The sequence below is a fragment of the Hylobates moloch genome, unplaced genomic scaffold, assembly GCF_009828535.3.
Source record: "Hylobates moloch isolate HMO894 unplaced genomic scaffold, HMol_V3 SCAFFOLD_11, whole genome shotgun sequence".
NCBI lineage: Eukaryota > Metazoa > Chordata > Mammalia > Primates > Hylobatidae > Hylobates > Hylobates moloch.
In genome coordinates this window covers 28507911-28530343 of record NW_026652286.1, presented here as the reverse complement: position 1 = coordinate 28530343, position 22433 = coordinate 28507911, and the positions used below count along the sequence as shown (strand labels likewise).

Here is a 22433-nt window from a genome sequence, read left to right as displayed (position 1 = left end):
GGCAGAAGGAACAGTATTAGCAAAGACATGCTGGGGTGAGGGTTCTGGCATATTTGGAAAGCTCCGAGTCTTTGAGTGTAGCTGGAACTTGTCTGGAAGAGATTGTCTAAAGCTAAGTTGAAGGGGTAAGGCCGAGGCCAATTTGTGAAAGTCTTTATGTGATACACTGTTATGGGCTGAACTGTGTCTCTGCAAAATTTATTTGTTGAAGTCCTAACCCCCAGTACATCAGAATATGATGGCTGCATTTGTAGATAGGGCCTTGAAAAAGGTAATTAAGTCACAGTGAGGTCATTCAGGTGGTCCCTAATCCAATATGACTGGTGTCCTTCTAAGAAGTGGAGATTAGAACACAGACACCCACAGAGCAAAAAACGTGTGAAGACAAAGGGAGAAGACAGCCATCTCCAAGCCAATGAGAGAGGTGTCAGAAGAAACTAACACTGCTGACACCTTGATCTCAGACTTCAGCCTCCAGAAATGTGAGATGACACGTTTCTATTGTCACTCAGTCTGTGGTACTTTCTTATGGCAACCCTAACAGACTATTACACATCCTAAAAAGAGGGATGGAGGGGATGTATTCTAGAGACATTTGGAGTCGGAATCCAGGAGACTTGAGAAGTGAGGCAAGGTGGGGTGAGGAAGAGAGCAAAGCTAAGGATGGCTAAAGTTTTTAGCTTCAGATTTCCTGGGTAGATGGACGGTGGGGCGAGTCACTGTGAAACGCAGCAGAGGAAGAGGTTTCATTGTCCTGTGGTCATTTCTCAAATATGTGTTACCCCTCAGCAAACCTGGAAACCCATGCATAGTGCCAAGATTGTATACTGCTTTTAAAGCTCATGTAGGGCCTTGTCCAAGACACTACATAAACAGCACTGAATAAATGCTCATTTCAAAGAAAGCCTTTCCCAGGGGACTTGGAGCGTGCAAAAACCCATGGCTTAGCCAAGTATTTTATAGTTCTTATCACTAGATTTTCACTTGTTTCATGTATTCCAAATAATTCAGAATTGCACAGTGCTGGGGGAAGTGCTGTGGTTGTTAAAAGCAGAAGCCCAAGAAGTGCTTGAGCTGCTGAAACTTGCTGAAGAGGCAGAGAAAGACATTTCTAATTGGCTGCATTTCATTTGCAAGGCTGGCAAATTTGACGTAGAAGTCTTAAGAAAATTGCTAAACCCCAGGGAATTGTCCTAGAATAAAAGAAATCATCCTCGTGTCATTTATAATACAGAGGCAAATGCCACGCTTTGTTGTCATTTCTGAGTTTTCACGAGATGTGTAACATTACAAAGCCCCACGATAGGACAAAAGGATCAACTCTTCAGCAATTTTATTAGTTTTGATTTTCCTTTTAGATTTTGCTATCATGTTCTCTATTTTCTCCCAGACCCCCTGTTTTCTTCTCCATTAGCAGTAACTAGAAAGACACTTGGCTGACAAGATTCTGAAAGACTGCTTTCCTTTGCCCATTATTTCTTCCTTCTCGCTGCTTTCTCGGTTGACATCCAAATTTATTATATTCTCTGCAGCTCGTTTTTTGAACTAGCTTTATGTTTTTTGAAAATTTCTGTCTCAAAGAAAAGATCCAGAGCCATACAAGATAGCACTAAAACATGTATTTATTGCCTCTCCCACTCCAAGCATTATAAATAATAAAGCATTTGTTATAGATTAAACTTTACATAATTTTCTTCCAAAGGCCTCTTCTAACATTCAGTAAAGACCGTGATCACTTCTGAGGAGAAACATATAATGTACAACTACAAAGGAGAGGCTATTTGGGGAAAGGTATCCATCTGTGCAGGATTACTTGGCAAGTGTTTTAGGCTCGCAAAAATTCTGAGAAATGGCGCACCTCTTCATTCTTTCTTTTCCACTTGTTGTGTAAGGCCTCCAAACCCAATACCCGTGGGGCCAAAATTTTTGGCATAGCAAACTGTGAATGAGAAGAGGATGAAGGGAGAGACAATGCATTGGTTAGTGCCATTTTTTTCAGGGCTTTCTGTCTGGGCACAGTCCTTTTAATTATTAGAGACATCCTTTTGATAGATTTATGCATAAGTTCGCCAGGCACAGTGGCTCATGCCTGTAATCCCAGCACTTTGGGAGGCTGAGGCAGGCAGATCACCTGAGGTCAGGAATTTGAGACCAGCCTGGCCAACATAGAGAAACCCTGTCTCCACTAAAAGTACAAAAAATTAGCTGGGCATGGTGGCGTGCACTTCTGATCCTGGCTACTGGGGAGGCTGAGGCAGGAGAATTGCTTGAGCCCGGGAGGCTGAAGTTGCAGTGAGCCAAGATCACACCACTGCACTCCAGCTTGGATGACAGAGCAAGACTCTGTCTCAAGAATAAAAATAATAATAAAAAAAATTTATGCGTGAGTTAACTTTTTAAAATAAATTGAACAATACTTATCTTAGATCTGTTAATAAAAATTGTTTACAATTCTTGCCACTTTACTAAATGTGTTTGCAGATATTTTCTCATTTGAGGATTGCCTGCCCAGCCTCGTCCCCTGTTGCCTCCCGCCTCTGCCTCCCTTCCTACATTCCAGGCACACAGAACCACTTGCAGTACCTGGAATGAACCATGATGTCCCAGCTTAAGTGTCTTTGTAATCAATGATCCCTCTTCCTGGAGTGCCCCCTCCCAAACCCCATTCACCCATCAAGCCTCAGAGGAAGCAAGTCTTGTGAGCAGCTTTCCCCCTTACCCCAAGCTGGTTCCTCTCCTTTTAGGTGACTGCATTGTGAATGTTTCTCTACTATAGATTTTTTTTTTTCACTTTGAAATGCAATTATTCATTTACATGTTAATTTCCCTACTGACCTCAGCAATATTTTAGGGTATTATGAGCTATGAAGGCTGAGGACCCCGTATGTCTTCTACTGCCAGTAGATAGCAACCATCTGTTAGATAGTGGGCTAGTTCCCATCCTGTATCATCACAGGAAAAGCTTTGGCAGCTGATATGGTTTGGCTGTATCCCCACCCAAATCTCATCTTGATCAGCTTCCATAATCCCCACATGTTGTGGGACAGACCCAGTGGGAGATAATTGAATCATTGGGGCGTGCTGTTTTCGAGACAGTAAGCCTCACGAGGTCTGACGGTTTTATAAAGGGCAGTTCTCCTGCACTTGCTCTCTTGCTTGCTGCTATGTAAGGTGTGTCTTTGCTCCTCCTTTGACTTCTGCCATGATTGTGAGGCCTCCCCAGCCATGTGGAACTGTGAGTCCATTAAACCTCTTTTTCTTTATAAATTACCCAGTCTTGAGTATGTCTTTATTAGCAGCATGAGAACAGACTAATACAGCAACCTACAGTTATGACTTATAAAGTCTTCCCTCTTAACTCCCTTTCCATTGCTCCTCTCACTTCATTCCAACATACTCCTTTGGAGATTCTTGAGACACCATCATTAAGTGATGAAACTCCACTGAGCAACAGAATAGGCCTAGGCTCAGGGGTGGAGGACACATTGCCTTGGCCCTAGGGCCTCCCTTCCTTTGATAGTGTCAAGAAGGAGCTAAGCCTCTACTATTTCTCCACAAGACCAAGGGATTATGGACGCAGCGAGGGGCAGAGCCGCAAGGACCGGGAGGAAAACCAGATCTGTCCCTATGATCACTAAGTAATGTGCAACATCAACAACAGAACTGTTAGTGGGGGGTAGGCAGGAGGGAGATAGATATGTCGTGATAAACTCCAGTGAGGCCAGTGAGTTCACCCTCCTTCAGTCACCCCCTCTGCCACTCAGGTGAACAAATGGCATTTCGATTTTTGGAAGGGGGTGTGGTGTTAGTTGTCCTGGCCTGAGGCCTCTTCCAAGACCAGAGGCAGGGCACTGTTTCCTCCTCTTCCTCTCTCCCCCAGCTGCCTAACTTCCCGAACCACTGAGCGTCTGAAAGCATCTGGTCTCTGCCAGATGCTCCAATGCAGAGGACCAGAGCTGGGTCAGGTGGGAGATTCCCTCCCCTTAGGTAGTTTTGCTCCTGAGAATCCAACGCTGCCCAGGCTGAGCAGCCATACCTCCTGGAAGACACGGGAAGACCTCCAGGTGTGAACATAATTTCCTCTCCCAAGGGCCCTTTTAGGGAAAACACATTTCAAGAAAGTCTCCAGAATCACTCACCTTTGCAATAAAGTTCCCCATCTTTGTCAGTGACATTTGTGGACTCCAGACTCTTCCCACAGATGGCACAGCGGAAACAGGTCTTGTGCCAAGGCTGAGGGGCACAGAAAAGTTGCATATTTAGTGAGGTAGGCAACACATTCTGTTTCCATTTCAAGTCCCTGACCAGCAGCATCCAGAGGAGTGACACGTCTTAACCATTTGCTTACCTAATGGGCCCCTATAATTTCTCCAGGGATTTGGAGAAAATGAGATGCTATGGCCTTAGCCAGCACTTCTCAGAAGCCTGAAAATGGATTTGTCATGGTGATTTGCATATGTTTTCCTTCAGAATAGACTAAACGGGAAAGGGCTTCCCCGGGCCAAAAAGATCCAAGGAACGAACTGGTCAGAGAAAGACTTGGGCTGGGGGCACTGGGTGATGTTTATGTTGAATATAAAGTTAGAGAAGGAAAAAAAATAAAGAAATCAGGCAATTGTTCAGGGAATTCAACCTTGTTTTAACTCTCTGGTTTAATTCCTCTGTGTAATTCTGATGGCAGAGTTGCATAATTTAGATGTTCTAGATCTCCATCCTCCTGCACATCTGCGTGTCTACCAGGTACAGCCCAGGGCTTCTCCTATGTCTTCAAATGGCCAGTTTTAGGGTGGAGCCTGCCCTTGTGTTTGAAGTTAGATGCGCTTCACGGCCCTTCCTCCCACCATGTGGTATAAGCATAATTTTTCTCTTTCCTCAGGTCTGACTGCTTTGGTGAGTACCCAGGCTTTGGGCCTGAAACTGGAACTTGCAGAGCACATATGTATGAGTGTCTCGGACATCTGATGACTTTCCTGAGAGCCAGGAAGTTCGTAAGTGAGGATGCTTCTCACTACTGTGAGGCGTCTGCTATATCCATTGGTCATGGTGGCAGCAACAGGTTGAGTTAGGCAGTGGTGGGTCTGGGGCTGACATCTTTTGGGGGGATTGTTGACACTGGAGGGTAGAGGGGCTTTTGCCTTGTATCCCAGAACTTTCAGCTGGGTGCCTTCCATCTAGTAGAATAATGCTTGCTGCATCAAACTGCACCAGTTCCAGCTTTCAAAGGGCAATGCTAGATGACAGACAGCTCCAGCCTGGGAAAGTGGCTGAGGATGTGTGGTTTCTAAAGTGGTTCTGCGAGCTAGAGAGAATGACAGCTGCTTGCAGCTCCCAATTTTTCTCTCATTCCTCCCAAATGGCCTGGTGGAGATGAGCAAATTCTGTCTGGCTCATACAGAAGGTCTTACCTTGCCACCTCCCATCACCTTCTCAGCAGCATAGACTGACTTGCCACATCGAGGGCACTTCTCGGACTCTCCAAACTTCGCAGTGAACTTGGAAGGGTTGCTGGTGGTAGCTGAGCGTGCCGGCTTTGGGGACCTGTTGGAAATAGACGAATGAAACGTAGATTTCCCCTTGGCAAACAGTAGAAGAGCTGTGTGGCCTTGAGAAAGCGACCTCACTTCTGTGTGCCTCAGACTCCTCATCTGGAAAATGGGGATAATTATGGTGTCTTTCTCATGGTGTTGTTGAGAGGGTTAAATGAAGTGACATTTGTAAAGCACTTAGAACAGTTCCCGCCTGGCATGTAGTAAGGGCTAATAAATGTTAGCTAAAATGGGTTTAGAGCTTTCCTTTTTGTTGTAAAGCACTTAGCAAATGTTCTAGTTATGTTAGCTTGTGTTATTGTTGTTGTTGTGTTGTTATTACTACTGTGCTTATTTATGTTATTCTGGACCATTTGCAAGGCCACTTGTTTCCTTTGTAAAAAGAGCTATGAAAATTACAGAGCAAGGTGGGATTTTGACAGTGGGTGCTAATCAGTTCCTGATGAACCACAGTCCATGAGCCGATGCATTCCTTATCACAAGCCAGGCTGTCGTCCTGCCTCCAAGGATCACCTGTCCCAGGAGAACAATGTCCAAAATAGAGACATAATAACAGCCTCTCATGTGTTTGTATCTTTTGGTGTTTGCTTGTATATTATATCACTTGAGCTCTACCACAACCCTATAAAGGAGGCAGGGCTGCTTGGAGGAGAGTGAGGATCAGAGGGTGACTGCTCAAGGCCAGGCAGCTCATGACTGATGGAACTAGGAGGAAATCCTAGGTCTTCAGACCTTGTTACTCTTTGTGCAGCATCACTAGGAAGCCCTAGTGTTGAAAAGGGAGCTTCAGTCAATGCGAGGCAGAGAACGCAGTGGTATATTTTCTTCCTTAACAAGAGTCTCCATTTGAGATTGAGTAATAAGAAAAACTAACAAAAAGAAGTCTTCTCTCTAAGACGACTAATCACACATCTCTGCACTTTTCCAGGCTCTCCTGTGGCTTACTCTCTTTTGAAGGGATCAGCTGATTCCTCAGATGGCCTAAGTGCTCTCTGGGGGAGGCCTTCCATGGGACACTTCCTTGGTTGGGCTGGGCCTTTCTGGCCAGTCCCAGTGCAGAGCTGAGCCTGGAGGCCAGCTGGCCAGACAGTAGTGTCAGGCCAGTGGCCATCAGACTTTCCTCAATTCTGGGCTGGAGGTCAGTGTGGTTATCAAGAAAGTGGACCCAGGGGACCAGACTGGTGGATGGAGGTGGCCAGAGTGATGTCCCAGCTTCCCTAGGATAATGTGGCGGGAACTCTAGCACTGTATTGGCAACAGGCAGTCAGGGAACCCCCAGAACAATCATGTCTGCCCATCCTTGCAGACATACTCCCCCTGCCATGTGGACATTTGTCATCTTACAATCCAAGGGAAGAAATCTTTTCATGACAGGCACACAAAGAATGGCCATTGCTGCCCTGCCATATTTATGTGATTTACACAGAAACTCTCAAAGGGGAAGAAAGGAGACTCCATGCAGTTTTGCAAAGGTCAAACAATGAAACATCTGTACATCCTGGGTTTTCTCTTGACATGCAAACCAAGAGCCATGGTGTAAAAGTAATTGCCCTTTAGAACGGCAGATAATTTAAAGAGAGTCTTTGGAGAGATGACACATTGTTCGAACTTGGTCAGACTGAGTATTCCTATTGTTGGCAAGTCAACAATACAGTCCATTCTCCCACTTCCAGAAAACGTTGCTATGGGAACGAAATGAACTGTCCTGATAATTGGAGACATTAACAGGCAAGAGGGAGCAGGGCAGTAACTCACTGTTGGAACTGCAGGCCGAGATGCTCGCCCGTGTCCGTGCTGAGACAGCCAGCGCCTTGTCCATACCCGATCCCTTTGGGGCCATATCTGCGCCCATAGCACACCTTACAGTAGATCTCCGACTCATGCGCCGCGACTGTCGTGCTGTCAAGAGCCTTCCTGCAGGCCACTGCCAGGAAAAGGAAGGGTCATGGGATTGGAGTTGAAATCCTTCTCCCCTTCCTTGCACCCCCAGTGCCATGCTCGGGGCCAGAGACCCAGCACGAGGGGCCCCTGAGCCAAGAATACAATGTTGATTCCTGACCGGAGCATCTGTCCTGAGTTGTGCACTCCAAGACAGTCCCGATCTCACAGATGACAAAATTGGTTCAATGGTTCCCAGCTGGAAAAGGGTGGAAGCTAGCATTAGAACGGGATATATAGTCTCAGACCTGCTAAGGACTGCATCCCTGAGTCTTCCCAAATGACATCAGGGAAGTGTGTGTGTGTGTGTGTGTGTGTGTGTGTGTGTGTGTGTGCGCGCGCGCGCGCATTGGTGGGGGCGGGTTAGGGCAGGAGAGAAACTTATTTTTTTCTTAATCATAAAAGAATCAGGTTTGAGCACTTTCTGTACTTACTATAGCCTTTGAAGGACACTGATATTCAAGCAGACAATTGCCATTAAGGCTAATTTTGGTCAAATTCTGGAAGCAGAGGAGGTGGGGAAGGGGGTAGACCTGCCTTATTAACTCCTTAGGCTTCTATTGGCTCAAGCCCCCGGTTACTGTATGTTACCTAATGTAAAGTATCCTCAAATATAAGGCAATCAAGCGCTTATTTTTCCAAAGAGAGGATTTATAGAAAGATTTATTTTGCAAATTTAAAAAGAACCTTCTAAAGATATAAATAAAAATGTCAAATAGCTACTTACAATTTTAATTTAGTAATATAAATCAACAATATATTGATTTGGAAAGGTTACTTTTTTCTAATCTCACATAAATTCAGGGAATAATTGTCTCCAATTCCGTCTTTGCATCTTCAACATCGGCATCTCCCTCACCACCAGAATCATTTCTGGGGGCAGCTGGCCCAGCTTTTCTGAGCAGCTCACCTTCACTTCTATCTGTACATTTTAAGAGGCAGCCTTGTTTTATACACGAGTAGGAGGTTGTCACCTAGAAATTGCATCTCAACAAGAAGGACATTTTAGCATAGCATTAGGGCAGATCTTTAAAAAGATATAGAATTTCCACCATGTAATGACTTACTACATTGCTTTGCAACAATGATTCTTAAAGGTTGTTTATAGTGATGCTCAGTGCTTATAATAGGGAGATAATATCCCCAGGAATAATAATAATATGTGTGCATTAAATGTATTTACCTTTAAAAAAAAAAAACCATTTCTATCAAATGATCCCTATAAGCAATCCAGCATTCAATGAGGTTATTTCAGGCTAATATGCCTTCTTCAAATGATATTTTCTTTTTTAAAAAATAAAGTAATTGAATATGGGAGTGGAGGAAGAAGATAAGGTTGTAGATGAGGTAGGATTAGCCAGGGGCTGATGAGTGTGGGGCAAGGGAGTTTATTCAGGGACTTTATTCGACAATTCTGTCAACATTGTATGTGTTAAAAAATATCTGTACCAAAAAAAAGTTTAAATCAGTAAATAAAATAATTGGAAGAATGTCTTATAGCAGGAGAGACTTTATAAGGCTTTAAACACAAGGCATATCTTTTTTATGAAGATTAATTTGGGGCGAGAATGCCTTATATTGAGACATAGAAGGTATATACTTGTCTCTACCCTTCTTGTTACTGTCAGTTACCAGCCTCCACAACAACTGCTTGCATATTTGCTGATGGTCTAGACTCTGAGTTCCTTGAGGGCAAGCCTGTTTTGTCTTAATATTCCCAGAATTTAGCACAAGGCCTGGGCCAGAATTAGTCCTCTGTAAACATTTATTGAGTACATGAATGAATGAATGAATGAATGTGTCAATGTAAATCAGTGAGTTGTTCACAATTATACAATAGTAAGTTGCAGAGCCACGGCTTACCTCAGCTCTTTTGGCTCCTAGTCCAGTGCTCATTCCCATCACTCCAAGACTGCCTATACCCTATCGTGCCCTGGCCAATTCTGTAGCCACTCCCTGGCTTCTGATGAGCTTTTGTGAACAGACAAAGGAGAACTGTGCTGTCCAATGCTGTGGCCACAGCCACATGCTGTGCTGTAAGCACAAAATGCACATCTGGTTTCAAACACTTAGTACAAATGCAAAAATCATGTAAAATATCCCACTGATCATTTGTGTATTGAAGTATACATTGAAATCACAATGTTTTGGATATATTGAGTTAAATAAAATGTTTTAAGATTAATTTCATCTGTTTATTTGTACCATTTTTAAACTATGGTTACTAGAACATTTAAATTTACATATGTTGCTTGCATTATATTTATTTTTTTGGACAGCAAATTTACTTTCTAGATTTCATGATTAGTTTAGAGATTTAATTGTGAAGATTTATCTAGAAGTCAGGGGAACACTGGCCTGGGCACAATGTAAGGTAGACCCTGCGTCTCTGAACGCCATTTCCAGCAGCTACAGAGTTGCCTGCGGACAGGTGATTATCTTGTGGTAATAATATAGAAAAGCGTGCTCCTCTCTGGGGCTCTTCTATGCATCATTCCTGAAATGTATGCTGCTCAAATCCTCATCCCATCAATGAGTTCTCAGGAACTATCAAAGGGTTAAAAGGGATGTACCAAAAAATGCTCAAATCTTTTCTTCTATGACTCCTTTGAACAGGGCATCTTCCTGCTACCTGGGAAAGACAAGACACCCCCTACTACGGAAAGCTTCCCTACAATTTCCTGTTCCCACTCAGTTACCAAAGTTGATCAAAGGAGAATACAGGCCTAGAAGGCTGGATTTCCAGATCAAGACCCCCCAGTTTTCTCCTTGTAACAACCTGTGCAGTAGGTATAATCATTTTTGTTTTATAAATGGAGAAACTGAGGCTCACCATGGTGAAATGACCTGCCCATAATCTCAGTGAGTACATGGCAGAGCCCAGACTCAAACCCGAGTCCCTTTTACTCTAATTCTAGTATTCTTTCTAATATTCCTAATCCTGTTTTTCAAAGAATGCTAGCTCTCTTTGGACAAAAGCCCCAACAGATGGAGTTCAGCCCTTGGAGTTCTTTTCAATTGCATGGCTGCCTTGCAGCTACCGGGCTGAAGCATGGGGGTGCTGGCGTGGCTGTCGGGACTAGTCGGGGCGGGGGCTCACCAAATATCCAGCAGAGCTAGCCCTTAAGCCAGACCTCCTGGAAGGAAGCAGAGAAGGTAAGTGGCCATTTCAAAACCAAGGCCAATTTTCTCCCAATAGGACTAGCTGCCAGGAAACAGTGTAGAATGCAGTCATGTCAAAGAGCACTGGACGTGGAGTCTAAAGGTAGAGGTGCATGTATAAGACTCTACTGCAGAGGCACATGACCTGGGCTTAGATGTGAGAAATGACTTGTCCAAAGTCACATGAGTCAGGCAGGGCCAGACTCACAGAGGACCACAAGGTCTCAAGGTTCTCCCTGTTTTTGACATTTGTGAGTCAGTGTCTGGCGGGTAATGGTCAGGATTTCTTTCATGTAGTTACTGGTGCCCAGGCCCTGAAATGCTTCCCTCTCTGACTCTTACGTACAGAGTTGGCATGTGTTGCCCCCCTGCCTGAGATAGGTTCTCTCTCAGGCAAGACCAGTCACAGCTGGCTTCAGTCACAGCTGACCAGAAGGGGCAACATAGACAGCCAAATCCATCCTGGCTCCAGATGAGTGCTGGCTTCCTTTCTCTGCCAAGTCACATGTTGTCAATGTCGCCATGGGGTCAAAGTTTTCCCTACAGAGAGCAGTGACAGGCTAGTTTGTTCTGACTTTGAGCTACAGGAAAATGAATGGCCCCTGAGCTGGGCAAGTAGTTGAAGCAAGGGTATTCAGGAGAGCACCATCTTTTCTTGGTGGAGCCCAAGAGTTAAATCTCTACCAGTTCCCACGTAATGCTGATGCTGCTGGTCCCAGGACCACACTATGAGAACCACTGGCATGCAGTGTTTGCGATTAAATGTGAATTTTGTGATGCTGTCCGGATGCTGAGGGGCCCCCAGGGTGTCCACCCAACTCACTGCAGTGGAAACACGTCTTGTGGAAACTCCTCCCATTGCACTGGATTTCTTCTGCGTGGTAGACGGTCTTTTCACAGGCTCCACATTTTGCGCCTCCACCCCAGTTTGGCATCTTGAAGACTATCTGGTCAAGGTCAAGTCTAAGGGGACAAAAGCAAATACCCTACATTGAAGTGGCCCCAGGAGTGAACCAATCTCTAATAGTGCAGTGGTCTGAAGACCAGGATCCAATCCAATTTTTTTTTTAGTGTTTCATTTATTCATTCATTTAGCAAACAGCTACTGTGTGCTAGTCATTAAATAAGTTCAGACACTTAGATGGCTTTGGGTAATCACTTTACCACTTGGGAACTCAGTTTCTTCTCCTGTTAAATTTCAATAACATCTATTCCTATGTATTTCAGAGGGCTTTTGGAAGGAATGAATAGGCCAATTTCATGTCCATAAAAGTATATACAAATATCGTTTTTTTTCATCTCAAGTTTAAAAAATTATCCCATCAGAAGTGGGAATCATCTACGAAGATGGCATTTTCTTCTTGTCTAGCTAAGAGCTTCTCAAATCACCTTAGACCTTGCTAAATGCAGATTCTGGTTTGGTAGATCTGGGGAGAGGCAGGAAATTCTGCATTTCTAACAGACTCCAGGCAATATTGATGCTGCTGGCAGTGGACTACATTTTGGGTAGCAAATTCTTAGCTTATCTTGCTGATAGAAAAGTATATTAATAATATATAAAATCTCCTATTCAGAGTTATTCCTCATATCCATACATTCCTTTTTAAGAATATAGTCACCCAGGCTATAAGATATATTGGCAGTACGCTAGGTCAGTAGTTGGAAACTTGCTTTCTGCTTTCAGGGCTACCCTCTACCTGCTGTGCATATCAGGCTGAACTACATAGCTTAACTTTATCCCTGTTTCCCCACCTATACAGTCATTCTTTTCCCTGCTGCTTCAGTGTCCTTTAGAAAATCAAATGACATGATGTGCAGGAAGGTCCCACAGAGTTCACAGTGCTCAGTGGGAGCCAGACCATGGTGCCGACGTGTCCTCCTGCACCCTTGGAGACATTCAGCTACAAGGAGCTGCTAATGGCCACAGCCCCAGGACTGTCATTGTCTCCTCACCACAGAATTACATTTAAGAGATATTAACCAAAGAAAATTATTTAAAAAAGTAATTGTCCTCTGTATTTTTAGTAGAGACGGGGTTTCACCATGTTGTCCAGGCTGGTCTCAAACTCCTGACCTCAAGTGATCTGCCTGCCTCGGCCTTCCAAAGTGCTGGAATTACAGACATGAGCCACCGTGCCCGGCCTAAACAAAAATTAGCCAGGTATGGTGGTGTGCACCTGTAATCCCAGCTGCTCAAGAGGCTGAGGCAAGAGAATCACTTGAACCAAGGAGGCGGAGGTTGCAGGGAGCTGAGATTGTACCACTGCACTCCAGCCTGGGCAACAGAGCGAGACTCCATCTCAAAAAATAAATAAATAAAATAATAATAATAATTGTCCTCATCTGCATATGTTTTTAGTATGAATCCAAGTTTTCAGTTTCCTCAAAGCGGAACTAAAATAAGCCATTGATGTTAAATGAAATTTCTGAAATTCAGCTGCCCAGGGGAACTGAATTTTTACTGGGATCCTCTGGTTTCTAAGAAGCCTAGTGTGTCATGACACGGAGCACTATCCAGCCATTCTGAGTGACTGCTTCTGACCTTCACTTTCCCTTCTGGGAAGCCAGTCACCTTCTTATAATAGTTGGCGATTAACACTAAGCCTTCCTGGGTCAACTGGTCCGGATTGTATCTCACAGTCTCATAACAAAGGCAGTTTTTTGCTAAGAAACAGAAAGTAAATAGCAAACAGACCACTGAACCTGATACTAGGTCTAGAAGGAATGTTTCTGTCTAAGTATTCCCCTAAATAGCTTTTCCTGCTTAGAAAAACTGTGAGGTTAGCCAGGAACATCCTATCCTTCCTCTCACAGAAGTAGGATCTTCTGCTAATTCAGTAAAATTTTAGAAAAGAACTTTAAAAAAGGAAACACTGGGCTGGGCATGGTAGCTCACACTTATAATCCCAGGACTTTCGGAGGCCAAGGCAGGAGGATCACTAGCCCAGGAGTTTGAGACCAGCCTGGGCAACATAGTGAGGCCCCTATCTCTACCCCCCACCAAAAAAAAAAAATTACCCTGGTGTGGTGGTGTGCTCCTGTAGTCAGTCCTAGCTACTCAGGAGGTTGAGGCAGGAGAATCGCTTGAGCTCAGAAGTTCCAGGCTTCAGTGAGCTATGATCACACCACTCCACTTCAGCCTAAATGACAGAGTGAGGCCCTGCCTCTAAAATAAATAAATAAGAATTTCTTAAAAAATAGAAGCATGTGGTTTTTCTATTTCTATAGTTCAGGTTGTTTAGGAAACTAGAAAGAGTAATGGATTTTGAGTTGAAAGGCTTAGAATTAAAACTCACATTCATTAGTTCATTCATTCATTCTCCCTGCATTTACTACCTGCCTATCATGTGTCAAGTACTGCACTAGGTACTCAGTGACAAAAGGGGGAAAACTTATAAAAATGAGTACTTTGTGACCCCTGGCGTTGAGAAGCCCATGTTGTAGTGAGAAAAATAGACAAGACTCAGAATGCTCTGTACCAGAGAAGAGTCTTGTGAAACATGCTACGGAAACTCAAATGACGGAGTGGCTCCCCACATTTAGACTGGGGATGAAGGCAGTGAACTGTTGCAGGGTCACAGAAGAGATCACATTCAAATGGGGTTTTGAAGGGTGAATAGGAGTTCACCAGATACATAAAAGAGGGAAGGAATAATGCTAATGAAATCATGCAGAGAAAAGAGTAAGCAGAAAGGCATAGAGGCCTAAATAGCCTCTAAGATAGCCCAAATTTGCTTATTTTGGACTCCATTTAAACCATAGACGTTTGGGGCTGGAATAGATTTTTAAGATTGCTGGACCCTCTCATTTATAACCAAGGTATATTTTAAAAGTAAGCATTTAGGGATATTTTTCTTAGCCAACTTCTTTTTATACAATCCATTCTTCTCTCATTAAAGATGATACGTTTTCTAGAAAGGAATAGACTCACATAATTTTGCTCATGTTCATTTTGATCCTGAGTTTCAGCATGGTATAAAATAGAGGAGAAATATAATAAATTTCCTCCAGGAACATGGTAGTGACACTTGTAAAATTAATGATATAGAAATTTTCAATGAAAACAACCTTAGGTCAAATTTCTCATTTCAGATTTGCAGTGGAGATTTCATTGGCATGTCTTGCAAGTTAATAGGAGACAGAGATACCTCTTGGGAGATAAAAATACATATATATCTCTGTGTGTGTGTGTGTGTATTCATTGCCTAGGCATACTTTTCAAAATGAGAATAAGATTACAGATAATACCTCCTTCACAAACTATGTATCCCAGCACTGGTTGTTTTTAAGTGATCATAAATATTTGACATACATATATCATCAGGACTTGAAATTTAAAATAGAAATCTGTAAGTATTATATTAATGATGCTCAGTTCCATTTCTGAAGATGGGAATGTAACCATGGAGGCTAAACAGAAGATGTCTCACAGGCCAAAAGGTAGAGGATATTTTAAAGCATCCTGAATCCAGGCCAGGCATGGTGGCTCACGCCTGTAATCCCAGGACTTTGGGAGGCTGAAGCGAGTGGATTACAAGGTCAAGAGATCGAGAACATCCTGGCCAGCATGGTGAAACCCCATCTCTACTAAAAATCCAAAAATCAGCTGAGCGTGGTGGCATGCACCTGTAGTCCCAGCTACTCAGGAGACTGAGGCAGGAGAATCACTTGAACCCAGGAGGTGGAAGTTGCAGTGAGCTGAGATCGCGCCACTGCACTCCAGCCTGGTGACAGAGTGAGACTCCATCTAAAAAAAAAAAAAAAAGACATTCGGAATCCAGAGACATGGATTCTAATCTCGACCTTGAACTCAGGTAAAAAATGTTGATAATAGTATCTCCTGGACAGGACCATTGTGAAGGTCATGGAAATATGATGGAATTTAAAGCAGTATTGAGAAGTTATTTTTTCCCACTTTAGGTTACTCAAATGGCATCAATGTGCTAATTAAGGAGCTATGATTTGAAATCCCAGTTAAGTCCTGGCTTATGAACATAACCTTTTCAGCTTCCCACATTGCTCTGGAATTCTTGTGTCCCAACACTCCCCTAGACAGTCCCAGAATGTGAGTTTACCCTGGCAAGGTACCAAGGATGGGCCATTTGTTTATCAGCGTTGCCTGGTACCGGCAAGGGTCATTGAAGGTGGGATACCAATTATAGGCTTGCCCGTCACTCAGCCCTGTTTGCCACCTGGGTCACAATCTCCATCATACCACCTGGCACAACTCTCTGGGCCAGTCCCTGAGATGACTATGTTGTCACAGACAAATCGTGGGTCAAGATTGAAATGGGGGATTGTCTGGAATTTACAAGGATGAGATAGAATGGACAGCCCTGTGACATCAACTTGGAAGAGGTTGGACTCCAGATTTGGATACTCAGATCCCAGTGAGAGACTACCTTGTGCCCACTTTTAAACTAAGATTTAACTAATACCGTAGAAGAGATTATACTAGGAATGTGCTTCAGTGGGGCAGTGGGAAGAGCACTGGATCAGGTGCCAGAGGCTGGAGTTCTAGTTCCATTTCGCCTCTTCGAAGCTGTGTGATCTGGGAAAACCATTCAATCTCTCTGAACTTCAGTGTCTTCACTAGAATGAGGGCAATAATCGTTTTTATTTCACTATTGCTGAGAGGACCCTGTTAGCTCAAGTACTGTCAAATCATTCTGTAAATTGTAGAGTAATGTAAAATGTAAGAACCAATTAGATTCTGCCACAATTTTAAGTTGTCATTCATCAATCTGAATTTTAAAAAGAATAACTGAACTGTGTATCTTGGGCACATTCTTCCTAATCCAACTATTTCTCCCTTCCTCCCTCCCTCCCTCCCTCCCTCCCTCCTTCCTTCCTTCCTTCCTTCCTTCCTTCCTTCCTTCCTTCTTTCCATCCTTTTTCCTTTCCTTCCTCCCTTCCTGTCTCCCTCTCTTTCTCTCCCTCTTTTCCTCTTTCTTTCTTTCTTTTCACTACCAACTATAAAGCTGAACAATGATGAGTTAGGGCAAAAGTGGTGGGTACATAAAATGAGCACCCAGGAGGGAACTTTAGGCCATGACTTTGGGCAGAGACCTCAAGCCACAGTGCCACAATGCCACCGTTTTCAGGTCAGTGCTAGCTCAGTTGGTCATCCTACTAGATGCCTGATTTCCTGCAGTGAGTTAAATTTTCTACGCTGGCTGAAGCAAAGATTTTGGATCATAGGAACACATATATATGGAATCTAAGCGATAGTAATAGTTATTTCTAACTTTATTATTGAGGTTAACATGCCTGGAGCACTGCCCTTAGGTATCGTTTAATCTTCACAACAACCCTTCAAGGTAGGTACTATTATAACATTTACTTTACAGATGAGGAAATGGAGGCTTTGGGAAATTACATTAGTCCAAGTTCATGGGACTGATATGTGTCACATGAATAGATTGGAACTTATGTTTCTCTGACTCCAAAGCTTTACATATATTATTTTATGTCAGTTGCTTTACATATATTATTTTTTAATACTTACAACAGCTGCCCAGAGCAAATTTTATTTCCATTTTTGTGGATAAGAGAACTGAAGAGAGAGCTTAAGTAGCTTTTCCAAGGTCACACAGCTAGTAATTGGAAGAGCTGCCATTCAACCCCCAGTTAAGCTGGTTCTGTATCTTATGCTCCTGTTTATAACACTGGAGAGGACAAGGGTCAGCACCTCCACCACCCAGATTTCCCAGTTGATGGGAATTGAGATGTGACCAATCCATTGTCTCTCCATGGGCACAGAGGGTACTCAAGGGTGGGACTAACAGGGAAACTGGATTCATTCACTGAAATCGATGACTTTCTGTGTTATGGCTGTTCAACATGGAAAGGGCTTCCTTGGAACTGGAGAGTTCTTCCGCACTATTGATTTTCAGCTGAGGTGGGGACAGACATCCGAGTAGCTGCTATACAGTGAAGTCCCTTCAAGGGTCCTTCAAGCCCTGAGACAGATTTAAGGATCTGAAAAGTGATTGAAACCTCACTTTGCAGAAAAGCTGCCCAATGGGGTGCCCTCTCAAACCCTCTCCTTTATTCGCTCTTAATTTGGGTAAGAAAGATAACATAGCCATAGTGAAAACCATGGGCTTTGGAAGAACCAAGCTTAAGTTCAGAAACACTAACGGTTGAACGTTGGGCAAGTTACTCAAATTCTCCGACCCAGTGTCCTCAATGCATGTCCTCATGTAAAGACAATATGAGAAGGCTTGTCTGTGAAGGTTGTTTTCAGGTTAAAGAAGATAGTGATAGCTAAGACACCATAAAGAATTACTTAATACATAGCAGGAATTGAATAATTGTAGTTACTTGCATCATGGCTATTATTGTTATTACATTATCTCCAGTTTTCAAGTCTGTTCTTTTAGAACAAACAACTCACTCCCTGCTTGTTCTCCATGGCCCGTCTGGTTCAGACTGTGAATCAGCTTTGTTTTTCAGCCTTCAGAGTGTGCCATGCCCCAGGACAGGTGTGCCCAGGTCAGGGTGAGAGTCGGCCCCCTTGGGTTGTTGGATTGGGTTGGAGGCAGCATGCCCAGCCAGGGGCCCTGTAGCCTGGGGGAGCTCATGCCCTTCAGTTCTCAGTGTAGGACATTCAAGGTCAGTGGCTGCTTCCTCCTGAGCTTCTGAACCCAGATATATGACGTCCTCCAGCCAGAGGCCCTTTCACAAAGCCCAGGAAGAACAGGTTGCTCATTGCCAGCATGGAAATAAACCCGAGTGTTGGCTCTAACCCCCTTTTAAACTCAGACATGGTAGACATACATTAAATGAAAGCTGTAGAACATGGGCATCTTACACCTTTTCTGAAATTATATCTGAAGCGTGGCCAACTTTTACTCCCCAAAACTCACTCTTTGTTCTATTTTGACCTCCACAATTTATTTTTAAAGATCACATCATATCCCAGTTTACCTCCTGGCTCTGCCGCTTTCTCAGCCATGGGATGCTGGGCAATTCCTAAGCTTTCTTGAACTTTAGTTTCTTCCTCTGAAAAATGAGTTTTGCAGAACTTCTTGTGACCTTTAAATAAGCTAGTACTTGTTCCACGCCTGCCTAGGGCCATAAACAACCATCAAATCATAATCAACCCTTTCCCACAGTAAAGCTCAGAAAAGGCTCCATCCTCCATGCCCTTTAAGACCATTACTGTCTCCCTTCCTGCCATTCTTCACTGGGATGAATAACTGCAGTTTTTCACATTTGCAGGCATCACATTTCTCTTTGTGCATGAAGCCCAACCCTCTATACAGTATTTATTCACAGATATCTGAACAGCACACTTGTAAGTGGAAATCTGCCTGCCTCAGGACTTGTATTTCCTGTGTATTATATTCCTAGCCCTGGGTCTTTCCTCATGTAAAACAAATTAATTATCTTCTAACTCCTGGTCAGCTTCTTACCCACTCTGACCTCTGGACTTTTATCAGCACGCTTGTACTTAGCAGGAAACCCTCCCAAAACCCACTGGGTTTGGCTGTATGCCTTTTCCCAACGGCCTCACATATTTGTACGGTTATATTAAACTTTAAAAAAGTACTTTCCTATACTTTATCTCATTCAATTCTCACAAGTCCCTTTGATAGAGGTAGCCTACCCTTAATTTTATTGTTCAGAAAATGGAAACTCAGAGAAGTTAAGTGATATTCAGAGCTATAATTTGAACTGGCTCTATAACCGATTATCTTTATTTTCTTCTTGAATATCCCAGGATTTCTGAATTTCTATTCTATCAAGATTCTGTCTCCACTTCCTCCAAGGGAATTTTGGCTATTTGCCGGCTGAATGCTGCTGCGGCTCCCTCTCCCTTCACTCCTCTCTTCCTCCCTTCCTCTCTCCCTCCTTCTCTCTTTCCTTCCCTCCTTCTCTCCTTCGAAGGAGGAGGCCCCTTGCCCTGTGTCTCCTGTCTCTGATGGATGACACGTGTATCTAGGCTGCAGAGCACCTGTCTGCCTGAACCCCAGGGAGGACACCAAGCCCTGGGGCTCAGCTACACCTCCTGCCCAATAGCCTGGGCTCATTGCCACTGACCACAAACGACCGAGTTGTTCAGAAAGGGACCAAAGCCAAGTCATAAGACTCCCTCACATTTTCTGGGTCATAAAGCAGTTCTACATGCATTGCGATGAATTGTATGTACCCAGCATTGAGATTCAATCCCAGATGTAAACTGAGGACACAGGCCATCCCCAATTTCCCACTCTTCGTGCTGTTCACTTACACCCTTCCCTGCATAGAGCTGCCTCTACCTCCCTCCAGCCCTGACATAGGAGATGGTCCATACATGCTCATTAAATTACATTGAATTGTATTGCAGAGACAAGGTTCCTCAGACCAGTAACTCAACTCCTCCTTCTTGGAGGAGTCACCACCTTGGCTCAGGAATGGGGCAGAAATTAGAGGCAGCAGCTTGGATCTTTCAGCAGCGTTTCCACTCAGACCATTGCTTAAAACCACTTCTTATTCTCAATCACACCTATGTCTGTCATTCACTGGCATATTTTAAAAAGTCCTTGACTAAAACCTAGAGGAAACAGTGGGAATCCTGACCACTGGATGAATTATCCTCCCATTTAATAGAGCTTTTACTATATTTCAACATAGCAATGTCTTTTTGGGGTCCAGTTTTGATTAATTTCAAATGATTAAAAGCAAACTTGTTGCTGAATATCTTTGGGATACAAAAGTCTATTTAAAATCAACAAGCCCAAAATCTCAGTCATTCACCACAACCTTCTGAATAACACAATTCCAGGTAAATTGAGCATGGGAAAGCTGTCATACATTGCTTCTAGTACAATCGCTTATCGCTTTGTATCTGTGCAGTACTTTACACTTTGGAAAAAATGTCGCCAATTTATATTGATCCTTGCAGAACAGGAGACCAAGCCCCTGAGGGCAGGAATCTTCTCAAAGTCTGTCATCTATGAATTATGTGGTGGTTGTAGGACTAGAAGGTTAGCAGACTTTCCATTATTTCCTCCCGCTTTCTAGTTGTTCCAACTAAGACGACAGGAAATGTAATTCCACTACGTAAGTAGTTTTATAATGAGAATAATGCCTTACTCATTTATCTGCCTATGAGGTCCCTTAAGCCCCCCAAATATTAACCATCCTTGCAGGAATTTTTTAATACCTGCTAGATCCACACCAGAGTCAAGTACAACTTGAGCCTCCTTGCACAGAACCAGAGAGGGTGCTGGCGCTTGAGACGTAAAATGCGCCCTTACTCTATGGGATAGTCCAGACCAGCCACAGAACCAACCCACCTCCGGCTCAAATGTCTGCCTCGCTTCACTCACCTGCCTGTGTGGTCTCCGTTTAGCTCAACTGAGTCTGAGAGGCTCTTGTCCTCTTTAAATATATGAAGGCTGTCACCAGCCTTGGCCTGCTGGGGGAAGGGCAGGAGGGAGGCCGAGGGAGAGGGTGAATGAGACGTGAGTAACACAACTGCTATCAGAGGCTGAAAATAGCCTGTGACCAAAGCCCTGAGTTTTGTCTCCCCCAACCCCCCAGCCAGCTGTGAGCCTCTTGGAGAACCGTATCACTTGGGTTCTATTTTCACTGCCAATTGCTTATGGCACCAAGGGATCAATTTATGAAGTGTGTCATTTCTGGTCAAGTGGTTGGAACAAGAACAAGAGCTAAGGGTTTAACATCGAAAATCATTTCTCCAGGCCCCCACCCCACTGACCTTCCTGGAAATCAATGCAGGGTACCTGCAAATGAGTCATGTGCCATATCTGGGAGCCTCTGGAACTTAGAGCCACAGGTCACCACACTCGTGAAGAGAACTCAGAGCTAAAAATAAGGGTGATGGGTGTCTGAAACGATACTTAGATAATCTCTTCAAAGAAGCTTGGGGGAAAAAAGGTTGGCACATCACTTGGGACCTGTCACTCCATCTATCCTAGGAAACAAAGTTTTCTCTAAAAAGTTTTGAGTTACTTTGTTATTATCCTTTTCTATTTAAGAATTCGATACAGCAGTGTATATTTATCATCATCACATTATATTTATAACATCTTGATATGTCTCTGTAGACCCATATTTTCTTTGGAGGTCTAATTTCTCTGTCTGGAATTCACACAGTTTAAATTTGATCAAGCACCAGGGACTGATATAAATTATAGCACTGAAAAGCTGACAAGAGGTTCAGAGATGTGAAGACCAATTCTTCATGTTATAGATGAGAAACTGAGGCACCAAGCACCTTCCACTCATATTGACTTGGATGTTGAGGTAAGGTCCATGTAGAACCCAACCGGGAGGTTTATGATCCAGCCTTCACATCAGATATTAGCCCTTTGGTTACCTGCCCACAAAGCAATTGTTGAATGATAGAATATTTCACTGTCAAGAAGGTTGTGGCAATTTCACAAAGATGGCAGTAGCATAGCCTCCTGTGAGATAGCCTTGGTCTGTGTTTTCACTGAGTGGCATCTTCATCATAGAGACGAGGCAATCATGAGGATTTTAGAAAGTTAAAGTTAGAAAGGACTTTGGAAATCGTCTAGGATGGTGGCTTTTATTTGTTTGTTTGTTTGTTTAGAGAAAGGGTCCTGCTCTGCCACGTAAGCTGGAGTGCAGTGGCATGATCACAGCTCACTGCAGCCTCGATCTCTTGGGCTCAAGCAATCCTCCCGTCTCAGCCTCCTGAGTAGCTGGGACTATAGGCACACACCAGCACGCCTGGCTAATTTTTTTGTAGGGATGTGGTTTCACCATTTTGCCCAGGCTGGTCTCGAACTTTGGGCTCAAGTGATCTGC

At 43.7% G+C, this 22433-nt stretch overlaps 1 protein-coding gene across 1 annotated transcript; it reads right to left on the bottom strand.

Moving 5' to 3' along the window:
* Window positions 1-1219: 1219 nt before the first annotated feature.
* Window positions 1220-21035, bottom strand: CSRP3 (cysteine and glycine rich protein 3). The gene is made up of 6 exons (XM_032166426.2): window positions 20966-21035; window positions 11470-11609; window positions 7302-7470; window positions 5406-5538; window positions 4140-4233; window positions 1220-1939 (listed from the first exon to the last, which is right to left on the bottom strand). The coding sequence occupies exons 2-6, from the start codon at window positions 11579-11581 to the stop codon at window positions 1863-1865; spliced, it is 585 nt and encodes a 194-aa protein (XP_032022317.1). The 5' UTR covers window positions 11582-11609; window positions 20966-21035; the 3' UTR covers window positions 1220-1862.
* Between the last annotated feature and the right edge of the window lie 1398 nt (window positions 21036-22433).

Bases quoted from the DNA above. Each gene is read 5' to 3' on its own strand.
- CSRP3 (XM_032166426.2), bottom strand. From the start codon at position 11,581: ATGCCAAACTGGGGTGGAGGCGCAAAATGTGGAGCCTGTGAAAAGACC. The intron at 5,539-7,301 runs GTGAGTTACTGC...TATTTCCAACAG, and splicing joins CTCGGCCTGCAGTTCCAACA to GTCCCCAAAGCCGGCACGCT. The intron at 1,940-4,139 runs GTGAGTGATTCT...TCTCATTCACAG, and splicing joins TGGGGAACTTTATTGCAAAG to TTTGCTATGCCAAAAATTTT.